General features: G+C 31.9%; 1 protein-coding gene across 1 annotated transcript; it reads left to right on the plus strand.

Annotated features, from left to right (window-relative positions):
- Positions 1-1,066: 1,066 nt before the first annotated feature.
- Positions 1,067-3,421, plus strand: Bm6293 (Uncharacterized protein; the record flags this gene model as incomplete). The annotated part of the gene is made up of 8 exons (XM_043074116.1): positions 1,067-1,162; positions 1,339-1,479; positions 1,569-1,683; positions 1,836-1,979; positions 2,246-2,349; positions 2,872-2,980; positions 3,264-3,323; positions 3,396-3,421. 8 exons carry the CDS (start codon positions 1,067-1,069, stop codon positions 3,419-3,421), a joined length of 795 nt encoding a protein of 264 aa, XP_042930050.1.
- Positions 3,422-13,994: the final 10,573 nt, after the last annotated feature.

Consider the following 13,994-nt stretch of genomic DNA (forward strand, 5'->3'; position numbering starts at 1 on the left):
TTTTTAATTCTTGGAGAGTAATGAGAATGCCTTAGTTTAAGTATTCGTAAGTGTAGGCAAACTGGGTTGGAAAAGTATTTATTAGGATGAAACAGAGGAGGAGATTGAAGATTGAGCATAGTCTTTTGGGGTCATTTTGTAAATGTAGCGCAGAGTGAATGGTAAATCTTACCTCGCGGTTTTAGAAATGTGTAAAATTATTAATTTTAGATGATATTGTTAGGATTGACCGCATTTAGAAAACCATTCTGTTGTACTTTCAATAATTTTTCAGCAAATTACATATTATATTTCACTTTCTTCGTACTGTCTCATAACCAAATTTCCCAATTCTAATCAAAATAATTGTGTGAAAGAACAGTTTGCATTTGTTTTAATCATTGGTGATTTCTGTTACTCATATAATATTTGCTGTTCCTAGATTTATGTAAATGCAGTAGTTGTTTTTTACAACCGCAGCTTTGCTTTTTCGTTTTATAAAATTTTATTGAATTAATTTTCACCTGAAATACATTAAAAACCAGAGAAAGAAAACTAATTATTATTTCCCAGAAGATAGAAGGCAATATATATATATATATATATTTTTAGATAGCTAACTTCACATTATGAGGTTTATCTGTCAATCGGTTCCTGCATAATTCTAACTGGATACGGTCCTATAACATGCTTCTCTTAAAAATCTCATTGTATCAAATATTAAATTAAGCTTTTGAACTTTAGTTTTTCAACCTTTAACTCTTGGGATGTTCAGGAAAATAGTGCCCTTGCTTGCAAGAAATATCCTTTAATGTGATTCGTTAGCGCGTTAGTGTCAAGATAAAAATTATGGGTTGATTTCCTTTTACAGAGCTCTCTGTTTTGTGACAAATAAAAATACTGAAGCAGAAACTTCAAAACTTTACAAATGATTTAAAAATTTTCAAAGACTAGAAAATGAAACTCACACACAGGAATTTGTTTATATCAGAAACAATCGATGAAATAAAATACAACTATTGGTTAGCTTTGGTGAATAATTTTTTTTTTTTTTTTTGACGATTTACAGGCTTATTAAGTATCTTTTATGAAGAGTGAAGAGATAAGAAAACAACTGGACAACAGAAATAGTTGGAAATCCACATACAATCCGTCACCAGTTTATGTCAAAAATGGTAAAACGGTATGTCTTTTGTTAAAAATAAGAATATTGAAACAGCCTATCAAAATTTCTACTCTTCTGTAATTAAACCCCAATATACAATTTAGGTAATTAAGTGCCGGACTTGGCTGAAGCTACGTTTAAAATAACAATTCGATTTTTGAAGAAAATAAAATACACAAGTTCATTCTTTATAGGTGATGGAATTGTTTCGCTTATCACCGGTAACTGTGTTTTTATTTGGTTTCGTACCGCCAATGATTGGTGCTTTTGCAACCATAACCACAGCTTTAATTTTTCACAGTGAACAAATTAGGAATTACAACTGGCAATGCGGGGTATGATGTTCATTTTCAGTTTTTTTTTTTCTAAATCCTAATTGGTTTACACAGGGTATTTAAGTGAAATAAAATGCACGAATTTGTAGAGAGCTCGACTACCATCACTTTCACGAATAATAAATTTGCCGGTGGAACGGTTACTTTGGCAATTTTTGGTGCTTGTACATACACCTGCTCGAATCGTTGAATTATTTACTGGTTGTAGGTTTTTTTTTAGATAAAAATTCGAGACTAGTAATTGGTGTTTAGACTAGATTTGAAAACTTATTAGAAATATTTGACATTTTTTTTGCTCCGCATGAAATAAAAAATCTTTTTTATTGCCAAATTATTAGTTTAATTTTTACTTGTAGTTTATCGCTATGGACGTCTAATGAATGTGAACTATCGACAAAAACGATTTTATGAGTTTGCGCGGTATATATATTTTTATGCTGGCAGTACAGAATTATTCTTTATGATTGGCTTATCACTCCTTGGTGAACGCGAAAATATTCGTAAGTGAGCTGTATGACATCGTCTTTTTTCAAAAATTTTAGTACAGATATAGTCCAGAAAACAACCAAGTTTTCATGAATCCGATAATTAGACGTGAAAGCAAGGTGAATAAATCTAACACCTCTACTCATAGTAATAAGTTTTATCTGATCAAAATGCTTTATTAAATGTGTACTTCACTTATAAGACAATTTCTTTAATTCTTAATATTAATAAAGTTTTTTTTTTTTTCGAATCAATGATTTTCTCAACCTGTTTATTTCAGAAATCCATGTTATACTTTTCTATATATTTGGATTTTGTAGCATTGGCTTTTTTATAGCAAATCTTGTTTGTCATCGACATTCGCTATATTTCCTCCCTCCATACGTTAGTCCTTATGCCAAAAGTTCAATTTTTTCTTATGATGAAATCAAATCACTTAAAGTTTTATTGATTTCAGACTAGATAATTCAAGTCAAAAATACTAGAATTTCCATACCAGATGAACTGATTACTTGGGAATTGTGCAACTTTATCACTCTGCTCATCTCTAATTTTCACATAGCGAAAAAAATTTACAGGAGAAAAGGCCTCTTAGCACGGATAATGCTTGCAAAAACTTAAGAATTCTCAAGCGTTTGGTTTACCTTTGTTTGTAGCTCGTTTTTTTTACTATAAATTCCACTTCAGTCTTTGACGACATTTGACAGATAACGGAAACATTACAGTGTCATAGCAAAGAAAGTCTTTCTTGAAGGAGCGATGTTTTAGAAACAGCAATTTAATTATTTTCACCGTATTATCGGGAAATTTAGCAATGTTTTGCGGTGCTGTAACTTGACAAATATTAGTATAAATGATATATTGAAACTTAAATGAAGCATAAGAGAAACATCAAGATTTTTGCAGGGCCATCTGTCATATTACTTAAAAATTACTTTCTGTACTATTTATTTGCTGTCTCTTCCTATTTTGTTGGTATCTTTCTTATTATATTGGAAAGTTTGTGTTACAGCTGGTAAAATTTTTTTTCTTTTTCTTTTTTTTTGTAATTTGTGATAAAAATGATACCAAAAATACAATGTTTTTTTGCTGATGCTTGAACCTATCTTTCCTAGTGTTAGCAAACATTTCTCTACAATAATTTGGATTCATGGATTCACAAAATGAAAGAAAAGCATATCAAAATAGTTGAAATTACTGAAGGATGGATATAAGAATCATAAAAATGAATCAGAAGGCACTTTTTGCTTTCATTTTCTGTAAAGGTAAACGGCTGTAAATTTGATATGTAATTTCAGCGTATGAGGTATTTGCGATATGTGAATATATCGGTGTATTTCTGAATATCGCTTATCATGGTTGTGCTTTTTATGATATTCGGTATAAAGTGATATTTAGTGTTCGCCTTGTTGAAACAGCACAATTTTCAGAATATTATCCGGGAAGAATTATATGATCATCAGATGGAAAAAATGAGATTATGTTTGAGTATTATAAGATGATCACAAATTAGCATCACTGCCGAGTGAGAAACATGAATTTCACTAAAATTTACAAAAATTTTCAATGTTTTTTTTTTTTTTTTTTTTTTTGTTTTAAGAGCACAGAAAAACCCTGAAGGTCGAAAAATGTTCTGTGAGTGTTTATATTCTCCTGTTTGACAACAAAGCTTAATTTGAATATTTTTTTTGTGTGCTGATGTGGTTAAAAAGCAGATATTATGCTAAAACTGTCTATTGTTCAATTGGTTCTTTGCTACTGACTACTGAGCCTATTTTATAATTATTTCATTGGTTTTGAAATGCACCAAAAATAATGTGTAACTACTATTCATATGCTTGTAGGTGATCGAAAACGATGGTCAAAAAAAGAAAATGTTTGTTTATCCACTACTTATATAGAATTCAGGTAAATCTAAATAGTGTTTTTTTTTTATTTAGCGAGGAAGATCGTGCTAAAAATTTTTTTTCCTTACATTAGAAAGTACTGACATTAGTCCACGTTTTGATTAGCAGCTTGTTTTGAATTTGCAATTTCCATCACTCGTCTACATGCTACTATCTTAATTGGGGACTAATTACTAAGGGTGAAATCTTGACAGTGCTTCTGTGACAACAGTATCACGGTATATCACGTGCATCTGATTTCCAGGTTATAAGACTTGAACAAACTTGAAACTAGAGTTTGAAAATTGGAGTCAATTCGAAAAGTACTACTAATGAAACACAATTTTCTGTATTGAAATGAATAGCAAGGATTTGCTGTTTCAATTAAACAACTTTTCACATTTTTTTGCTGCAGAAAAGGGTAGTCATAAGAAATCTCAAAAAAAAAATCTCAACCCGTGGAAGAACCATCCGAGGAAATTCCAATTAGTTCAGATACACCTGAATTAAAACTGCCAAACTATCTTATCACTGTACTTCACTCTCATGCTCTCACTTCTATTCGGTCAAAGCACAGCTTCGATCGATAGATGCTATTACATACACCTACATACAACCATACATACATACACATACACACAGACATACGTACATAGACCCAGAATAACGAATTACACGCCACTACCACCTCAGTCAGCCGTCGCTTGCTCGGTTGATTCAGTTTTAAATATAAGCTCATACACACACATTCACGTCGTAGAACAGTTGATGAGCACGTGTGTGTGTGTGTGTGTGTGTGTGTGTGCTCACTAGCAGTTCAGGTGGTGCATCTACAAAAGGAAACCCCACTCTTGTTTTTATCGCATTCGCTGGTGTTGCTTACTGTCAAACAACCCGCATGCATATCTTTCGGGAAGAATTTTCTTTAAGGATCGTTCTGGTACTATTTGTAAAAGATAACGTTTGCATGTTCCCAAAATAAGCTATCGTTTCCTTCCGTAATAATTGCGCCAAGTTTGCCTATGCAACTACAAAATTTGCGTACATTTGTACCCCCGTCTCAGTGCCCGTTGACCATCTCTCTCAGCATTGTTTTTGATTTCTAACTCCTCTCAACAGCCTAATTACTGTTCTAAATAATGAAAATTTAAAAATCAATGTGAAGAAATTCCGCTAAATCTTATTGATTCAACTAATGTTCATTATTTTGGACCGTTTATAGCGTGCAATCAGATTGTGTTCAGGTAGTTGGTATCTTTGCATCATAAACTTTCCTTTTATTTTTTCGTTTTTTGTTCACCCTTTCCAACCATTAACATATATACTAAGAGAACTGGCTAAATTATAGAGTTGATTGTCTTGCTTTAACAGGCAAATTTATATATCTCCCGAAAAATCAGTCAGAAAATGCATGAAGTGAAGAATTCTTCTATCAGAAAATATTGTTTCTCGACAACCATCAGCCTTTATAATTGTAAGAAATAAGAATGATATAAGAAGGTCATATATTGAATTCGGTATGTTATAACTGTGCTATATGAATAATTTCTTCTAATTTTTATAAATGCTTTTGAAACTTCTATAACTCATTTTGTCTTTCTTTGGTTCATTAGCATTAATTGTGTTCACTTTATCCCTGAACTTAAATCTGCTTGTTTCAGGGAACTTTTGTCGTTTGTTTTTTATCATTTCCAATATTTTTATGGCTTTTGCACATCCTTTTAAAGTATGCAATTGCATGTTTCTTCGCCTGATTGCATTTTACAACAACAGCAGACTCATAGCTGCATAAAAAAACAACCCGCACCTCACAGATTCATTTCCCTAAATTAACGACTTGTTGCCATGTTGTCCATTAATTTTCCTTGCCCTCATCAGTAATTCTTAAAATTGAAACTAATGGAATTTTCTGTGCTATGGAAGAAAGGCTCTTCGCAAACAGCTCCAGTCGTTTTGATGTTCGGCAGTATCTCCTTCATATTCATTGAATTATATCATAAAGTTAGAGGACTATCCGGAAAGTTAGTAGAAAAATTAGATGAAACGTAATGGTGCTTTAAATTATGGATTCAAGTATAGGCATTGTCAGTGGGAAATTTGAAGTTAACATCCCCAAAGATATAAAATTTATCAGTTGACTAAAAGTTTCTATATCACAAAATGAGTACTTTTTTACTGTATTTTCAATAAACCATGGAATAATAAATGAACTGATAAATGGAATATAATGGAATGACAAATGAATTGATAAGCAAAGTTAAGCATCGAGTAATATGCCAGAATTTGAAATGATCCCTTCTTGCTCCTTCCTACTTTTTCTATCCGTTCTCATTTTCTGTCTTCACAAACTGGAAGAGTTTCCACTGATTTCATTTGGCTATAAGTGATAGAAAGCCAGTATGACACATGATCCTGTTTTACCCTTCTTAAATTTCAGTTTTCCATTTTTCTTTCTAATCATTTTTCCCTTTTTATTTACCATCGAGAAGGTTTTAAATATCACCGAGTGCTGTCTGTTACGTTGTTATGGTATTTGAAAAAAGTATACCGTCATTTCCTAATGATCACCCAGTACGTCATTACTGCTTTCCCTTCAGTGAAACAGTTTGAATCTGGCAATGATTATCATTTAGCTCCCTCGCCCTCTCCTTTTTTCGTTTACTCGTGCCGTCTCGGTCTTCTTTCTATCCTTTTGTTATCCCTATATTTTTTCAGTCATTTCGAAAAGATTTAATCGTTTTTTGCAGCGTCTTTAAACACTCCCTTCAGTGAATCGGTAGTTTGCTTGAAATATGTCGTATTGGTGTCCTCTTGGAAAGGCATGGCTATTGATTTTCAGTTTTATTGTATACCACTTTAAAACGAAACAAACGCATTCAGTGAGGCAAAATGCTACTTCATCGAAAATGCTGTTCTACTTAGACACAGTTTGCTGCTTTTATCTTTTCTCTCTCACATCTCTTTCCTTTTTCAAATTCAAAATATTTGAGATGATTTATTTGCATTTATGGATTCCGTATTTCTTTAATGCTGTAATTCTGCTGAATATTCTTCCGTGCTATTAAGATGATCCAATCTAGCCTATTTTATGGAATGAAATCGATGAAGTGTTAAGTTTGGTATTACATCTATAATTTTAAAAATGCATGTTTTACAGTCTGTTAATGGGTCAAGTAACTAAATTTAGAACTTAGGGGATTTAGAGTAATTAAGAGAACTTATTCTGTGCGAGACCATAGACACTGAGAACTTAAACTTCATTCCTTCAATTTATGTAGCAGTATTCAACAGACCGTTTTAATCGAAGAAATAACTGAACCAATTATCGTGCTTTACCCGCTAACATATAGTTTTTATTGGGTGAATAATTTTTCACTTGCTTATATCATATTCTATGAATAGAATAATTCAGCTTTGCTACTTTTTATGGTTCATAGAACTCTGAACCAAAATTTCTTTCGCATCCCCCAATGTTTAATCATTCATAGAAACGAATCATGTTGTTTAAATTCAACAGTACATTATGCAAAACAGAAAGCATTCATTTCCATTGTATTTTCTACTTTTGCCCTCCATAATGTTTCATGGCATTAACTTTTTATTATTGACACACTTTCCTCTATCCGATATGATTTTTGTTCCACTTTTTTTTGAAAAAAAAAAAAAAATTGGAACAAATGTTATCCTGTCCAATTAATTGCAAACATTTATGGTTTTCTGCATAAATTAGTGATATAATGAATAAAAAAATTACAACTGTCATTAATACTATAGCAATATTTATTACATAAAGCAAAATTCAAGGTTAAAAAATCAGAGAGCTTAACTTTATGGCTGTACGTTCGGAAATCCGGAGAAATAAGATTAGTTTTTGACAGTCTTGGGTGGATTGAAATTTAATTTCGGAGTCTATTTTATGAAAGTTCAAAATATAAGCAAATTCTATTCATAACAAGCAGTAGGTAGTTAGTATGCTCGGCAGGTTCGAGGGAGTGTTGTTAGGAGATGGGACATGAGACTAGCTGGCTTCAGTTGAACTACAACCGCTTTTCATCAATCAAACAGCTTCACTGCATTCCCCACTATATATTTCTCTTTCCTATTCCACATTTACTTTCGCTATTTTTCAAATAATCTTGTCTGACTAACCTAGATTCTTTGCGATCATCTTGTATCACCTTGATGGAACACTGTGCTTCCTCATTTCTTTAATTATGCCTCAGGTCTGTGCTAATTCTCGAGCTATTTACCTATTCGAAAGGCTATCATCTATGAGTTATTTTAATATCCTGTGGTCTCATTATTCACACCACGCGCTAATATCATTTTTATTATGTTACTCTTCTCTCCACTTTGAAAGTTTTCGGAACGATGAGGTAAAAGAATAAGAAAATAATTATGCATGCCTTCAGTATCTTATTATTTGAGCAACATCTAGTCCTCTTGTTCATGAAATGCTGATAAAAGTGACACGAATAATGAGACCAGACGTCCAAATTCATATTTCAAATTTCTTTCTTAATCAAAAAAAAAAAAAAAACTTTTATGAAATGAAAAATGGGTAATCTAATCGAGATAAAATAATTTCGTATGTTTTCTTGCCTTGACACAAACTTTAAGCTTATTTTCGATAACATTTTTTCCAAGAAATTTTTGGATGTTTCCGAATATAGAAAAAGAAATATAGTTATAAATAGAGAGGGCCTTATGGATTCAAATTTAACATTCCGGGAGTTTTCTTTGCATCTTGTCTGATAATATGCTTATTGGCAACTAATTCATTAACGCAGACTCACACATGCGCAAACATACATACCTATTTATCTCTTTGTACTTTAAAGAATGTTTCTGCATATGCATATTTCTGTATATATACGTATGTGATGGTGGTAGTATCCTTTTCCAATTAAAAGTTAACTTTATTGTATTTGTAAAGCAAGCGAATGGTATGAAAAGTGGAAATATTTGTAGAAGTCGTTGAATTGTGGATTTGTATCGAAAGTTGAATAAGAGATTACAAAGATATAAATCGTTTTGGAACTGATATTAAAAGTTCACAATTTTGCGTCAGTGAATGAAGTGATGGCTGTTTTTTTTCTTTTTTTTTTTCAATGATAGCTGGAAGAGCTATCGCTTCATGCACTGATACGAAATTATAAACTCATTTTTTTTCAGTGAGAGATATCGGTATTTAGTTTTATGTCCTGTTGATGCATCCCAACTGGGGAAAGCGATGATTGGGGAGATGTAAGTTTTTCTTCTGAAATTATTGGTATGTTAAAAATCTGTTCAAAACAGATGTCTCCTAAATGTTAATAATGTGACACAGCTAATTTGTGTTTTATTTAGATTTTCCTTCTTATTTCATTGCTTTTAGAGTGATTTTTTAGTCGCTACTGATAAATATAACGAGCTGTAAATCTGCAGTTAGTACTACCTGTTTGAAATGTTTTGTGAGTACCTTGCAATATTTTTCAAGATCCATAAACAATTATCTCATTATCACTAAAAGCTTTACTGCTTTCCACTTTCCATTTATTGCTCTTTGTTTTTCTTTATGCTATGAGACTTTCTTGGGATAAAATCTTTTTTTTTTTTCGCTTTCAATTTTTATTGCAATGGGTAATCTGCACTTCAGGCATTTCAATTTGTCGGCTCAACTGAACGATAGTAAGTGTCGGCGATACGTCCTTTTTCATTTCCACAACTTCATTTCCTCTTTCAACCACAACTTGAGAATTTAACAAAATGCTAATAACTTTGGCGATGACTGATAGTATCGATAAATTGCATAACATACAGAAGTGTTCATTTTCCTTATTTTAGAGAAAACCTAAACATGATGTTTTCTTAAACAGTAGAGGAGGGAAAAGAGATTTATCATTTGATTTCGATTTGTCTTAGTGTTGAGAGCGTGAAAGATTTTGAAATCCTTAGCTCTGTAGTGGAAATAGTGTGTAATTATTGTTGACGGACATAGGGGATTATTATCTGATAACATTTCGTACTGATCTTCATTCTTCAGCAGTTGTTGCCCCAGTATGCAAATTTCCCTGAGGTATCATTTTGCTTGCTTACCTTTCTTCCTCTGCTTAATTTTTCCCTCACGTCCATTGACATTCATTTCCATAGAATTGATGTACTCTACAAATCAAACGTCAATCAGTGACTTTACAAATACACTTTACATTTTTCATCACTTTAAAATAAAAAAGGAATATTTTTAAGTTGCATGAATTACAGAATTCTTTTGAAGAAACTAGTTCATAAGAAAGGCAACTTGTTTGTGTTGAAAGTTCATCTTTGTTAAATCTTCAGAAGGCCGGAAGTACTGGAATAAAAGAATATCTGTAAACTGTAAGGCAATGTGATCAGTGGAAATAGATCTCTTGAAAAGGTTCATACTCTACCATGCCGTCCTGGAAACGAGTCTTGTGAAAGCCTCGAACAATCAATTTCTCTCTATTTTCTCGGGAAGGAGGAGAAGGAAGAGCTACCACGGATAAATACATAGGCAGAGAGATATAATGCTATATTCATGTTTGTTTGTATGTCTGAGTTCGTGAATGGCCTATGCTTAGGCCTATAGGTTGTTTGCTTGTTAAATAAGCCAACCACATTACTTATCATATGTTTTCTCTTCCTTCCATGTCTTATTGATCTATTTCTAAAAACGTTAAGTATATAGCAGACGTGAAACGATGAGATTTGTAGGCGTGGTGAAACTTTTTAGTCCGACTTACTGATCTTATTTTTTTCTTCCCAATCTGATGTTTATATGTTTAAAATTGTCATTTCATAGCTGCATTTTATACTTTAATAATTTCGCTTTTCAGTGCTTACTATTGTCATTATTTCAGCATGGTTTACGTTGTTTCCTCATTAAGTGTTCTTGTATTCACTGAAATGAAGAACTGAATTAACAGCAATAGATGATAAAGTAAATCTAATAATATGATAATGATTTTTTGAATCCCTTCAAGCCTTTCTGCTCATATCATCCTTTCGTCATACGAAGGTTAACGTCTGCAATTCTTTTACCTTGTTTATTAACTTGTTTTTAAATGCGGCGTCACTAACGCATTCTTCAAAACAATTTTAACGTCTAAAATTGTTTCCGGAACTTTTGAAAATGCTAAGTTCTTGGCCAACCCAAAATCATTTCATTGCTCACCAACTCAGCTGACATGTGCTACCGATGTTTCAAGAATGAGCAATCTTTTTTGAATTTAGAATAGTTGACGTCATACTTGTTACATATCATAGGTTGAAGGATTGTGATGCATTAGATATTATTATGGAAACACAGCTAAAGCTGTGTTTGGTTTATATGTTAGCTTTTGAGGTTTTGGAAGACCTGTTGGTATCAATATTACTTTGCAGCAAATGGTATATCCTGCAGGAGGTAGCTGCAGTGTTTTTTATTATTTGCTTTGTACATATTTCTTGTACCATGTCAGAAAATGAATTCCATCGTTCTTTGTATGAAAGTTGAGCAAACAAGTCATAAGTTTTTTATTAGTGGTGCAGGATTCACTATACCTTTTGTAGAATATCAGATTAGAACTTTTTTTTCCGCTAATTTCATTTTGGCATAAATTGTCGGCTGTAGAGTTTTTATGCTCCAAATTTGAACATGAAACTCAATTTTCCAAGCCACTCCAAGATTTGTTGTTCTGTTGTTGTTTTGAGTTCTTTCCAAAAATAAAAATGTGGGAATTACGACCCCATGCGTGAGATCAGCTTTGAGTTTTCATATTACAAAAATCATACAGTTTTTTCTTTCTTCTTTCATTTATTTAGTTTACTATTAAAGGGAACATGTAAGTGAATCACATGAAATCAAAAAAAAAAATTAAGCTGCGTAATAGAAAGTTGCAATAAAGGATGGGTAAACGAAATTCAAATATTTGGGAAGAAAAAAAGTGCCACACTACATTAAAATTAATTTTTTTTCTGAAAGCGAATTTTTTCTCTTTCATGAGACTTTAAAATGAACGTATTCGATACATAAGTTATCAGAGAAAGATCAGGAAATTTATAGTTATGTCACTTTATCTAACTGTAACTTAAGAAGGTTTTTTTTTCAACTTAACTTGCTTTTTAAATGTTTTATGATCTCCTTGATTTAAGTTGGAAACTGTGTAAAATAGTGAAAGTTATGACTACTTCAAAATTAATTTTATTCAAAATAAAATAAAAGGGATTGGTGCAGTTATGATCGCATAGGAATGGTGTCTATTCAGTGAATGTTCTGTCTTTGACTTCCTTATTTAGGATGATGTGTAAAAGTTTAGGTGAGCCGCAGCAAACCATTCATTTATGACAGAAAAAGTAATTGCGACAGTATTTTTCGTGATGCCTTACTCCATGATCATATTGCCGTTGTGCTACATTGTTCATTTGTGTTTGAAATCGACTTTGTTTTAGTCTTGTATCAACTATTTATTTATTTGTATTTATTCATAATTAAATTGTTCATTTATTTATTTATATCTAAAATAATTTTGCTAATATCCATGAAATTGTTACTATTCTTTACTGACATATCTTTTCCTGATAAGGTTATTGAAACCTAAACGAGTTTCGGGAACTGGATCTTTCTTTTCTCCTTGATTTAATCACATTTTTAATTAAATCTTAGGGTGCTTCATCATTGCTAGCCATTGCTTTTGCTGTCTATAACGACATGAGAAGCTTTAGCTAAATGAAAAAAATTAAAAAATAAATCGAGTTAGGCATGTGTATAGCGGGGTAGAAAAGTGACTTGAAGCTTTTTTTTCGAAATTTATATCACTCACTTAGTTCCAATTTAAATTCATTTTCAATGAAAGAAGCTAAAATCACTAATTAATTTGGCATTGGTTTGGCATTGGTTCACTGACATATTGTTTTTATGGTTTGTTGGAGTATTAATAAGTAAATGTGATGAGAGAAAAGTGATGGCTGCTAATAATGAATGGGGACGGTATTCTTTTTGTAAATGGTAAGTAATTAATTTCTGGTGTTTTTTTAATGGAATATTTGTGGAATGTTTTGTGAGCAAAGCAATTTTGAAAAACTGCTCAAGTTTTAATTCGTATAATTCGTATAAACATAGTAACTCTTTTTTGTAAGTGGTAAGCAATTAATTCATTTACTGCATTTGCAGTTCAGTCTGAATGTGAATGTATGATCATTTGCAGTTTTCGAGTTTTTGTCTTTTACAGTAAATCGAGAGTTGTTATTGAGGTTTTTTCTCTTTACCTTTCATTTCCCTTAACGTTATTTTATCATCTTCTTTGTTTAGAATCTCCTTTTACAATTTTCGAAATTGTGTTTATCGTCGCATGGCTCAACTGAGATTAAACAACGGAGATTAAAAATAGCTACTATATGCAGCTTCATGAAACTTCTATTTCTGTGGACATCTATTTTCGCAAATGCAAAGCCTTGTCCTCCTTTCGTATTCGAGCATTCGACGTGTTTATTAATCAGAGTTAAAGGTTTAAAAAATGATGAATGTTTTGCGAAAAATTAAGGACCGTGAAGTAGGATTTCTTAAGTCAGGTAATATTTACTCAACTTTCTATCTTAGGCTTCAAACTCTCATTTTTGCTAATTTGTTGCTATGATGTCACTATGTTACTCCATTTTATTATTTTTTTTTATGTTTCTGATCCTGGCTACTTATATGTTGTTGATATTTGAACGACTTTATTCCCTCGGCATGTCATATAAAAGTGAATAGTCAGGATGGTATTTGCTTCACTGAAAGTATGTCTTCTATTCTGAATTGAAAGTGAGGAATTTTTAGGATTTTCTGAAACTCTGATCCTTTTGGTCATCTTTCTATGTTACGTCCTAATCAGCAATTGTGCGTACCTAAAGTGTATTACAGTTATCGATAAATCACAGAAATGTATAAATAAGAAAGTAAAGAATTTCTAGTTATCTGGTGTCTGTCGTCGTATGGCCTCGAGTTTTTATCGATACTTACAAAACAAATATTCCACGCTTTCTACAGATTATTTGCAACCATAACTTTCATTTTGTTATCTTACAACATCTTTAACACGCAAACTTCGGGAGAGTGATTAAGTCAAGGAGTTATGGACTTACCTAATTAGAGTTAAAAATAATGGTTTTACGCGTAAGACCAAA

This window comes from Brugia malayi (assembly GCF_000002995.4).
Source record: "Brugia malayi strain FR3 genome assembly, contig: Bm_v4_ChrX_scaffold_001, whole genome shotgun sequence".
NCBI lineage: Eukaryota > Metazoa > Nematoda > Chromadorea > Rhabditida > Onchocercidae > Brugia > Brugia malayi.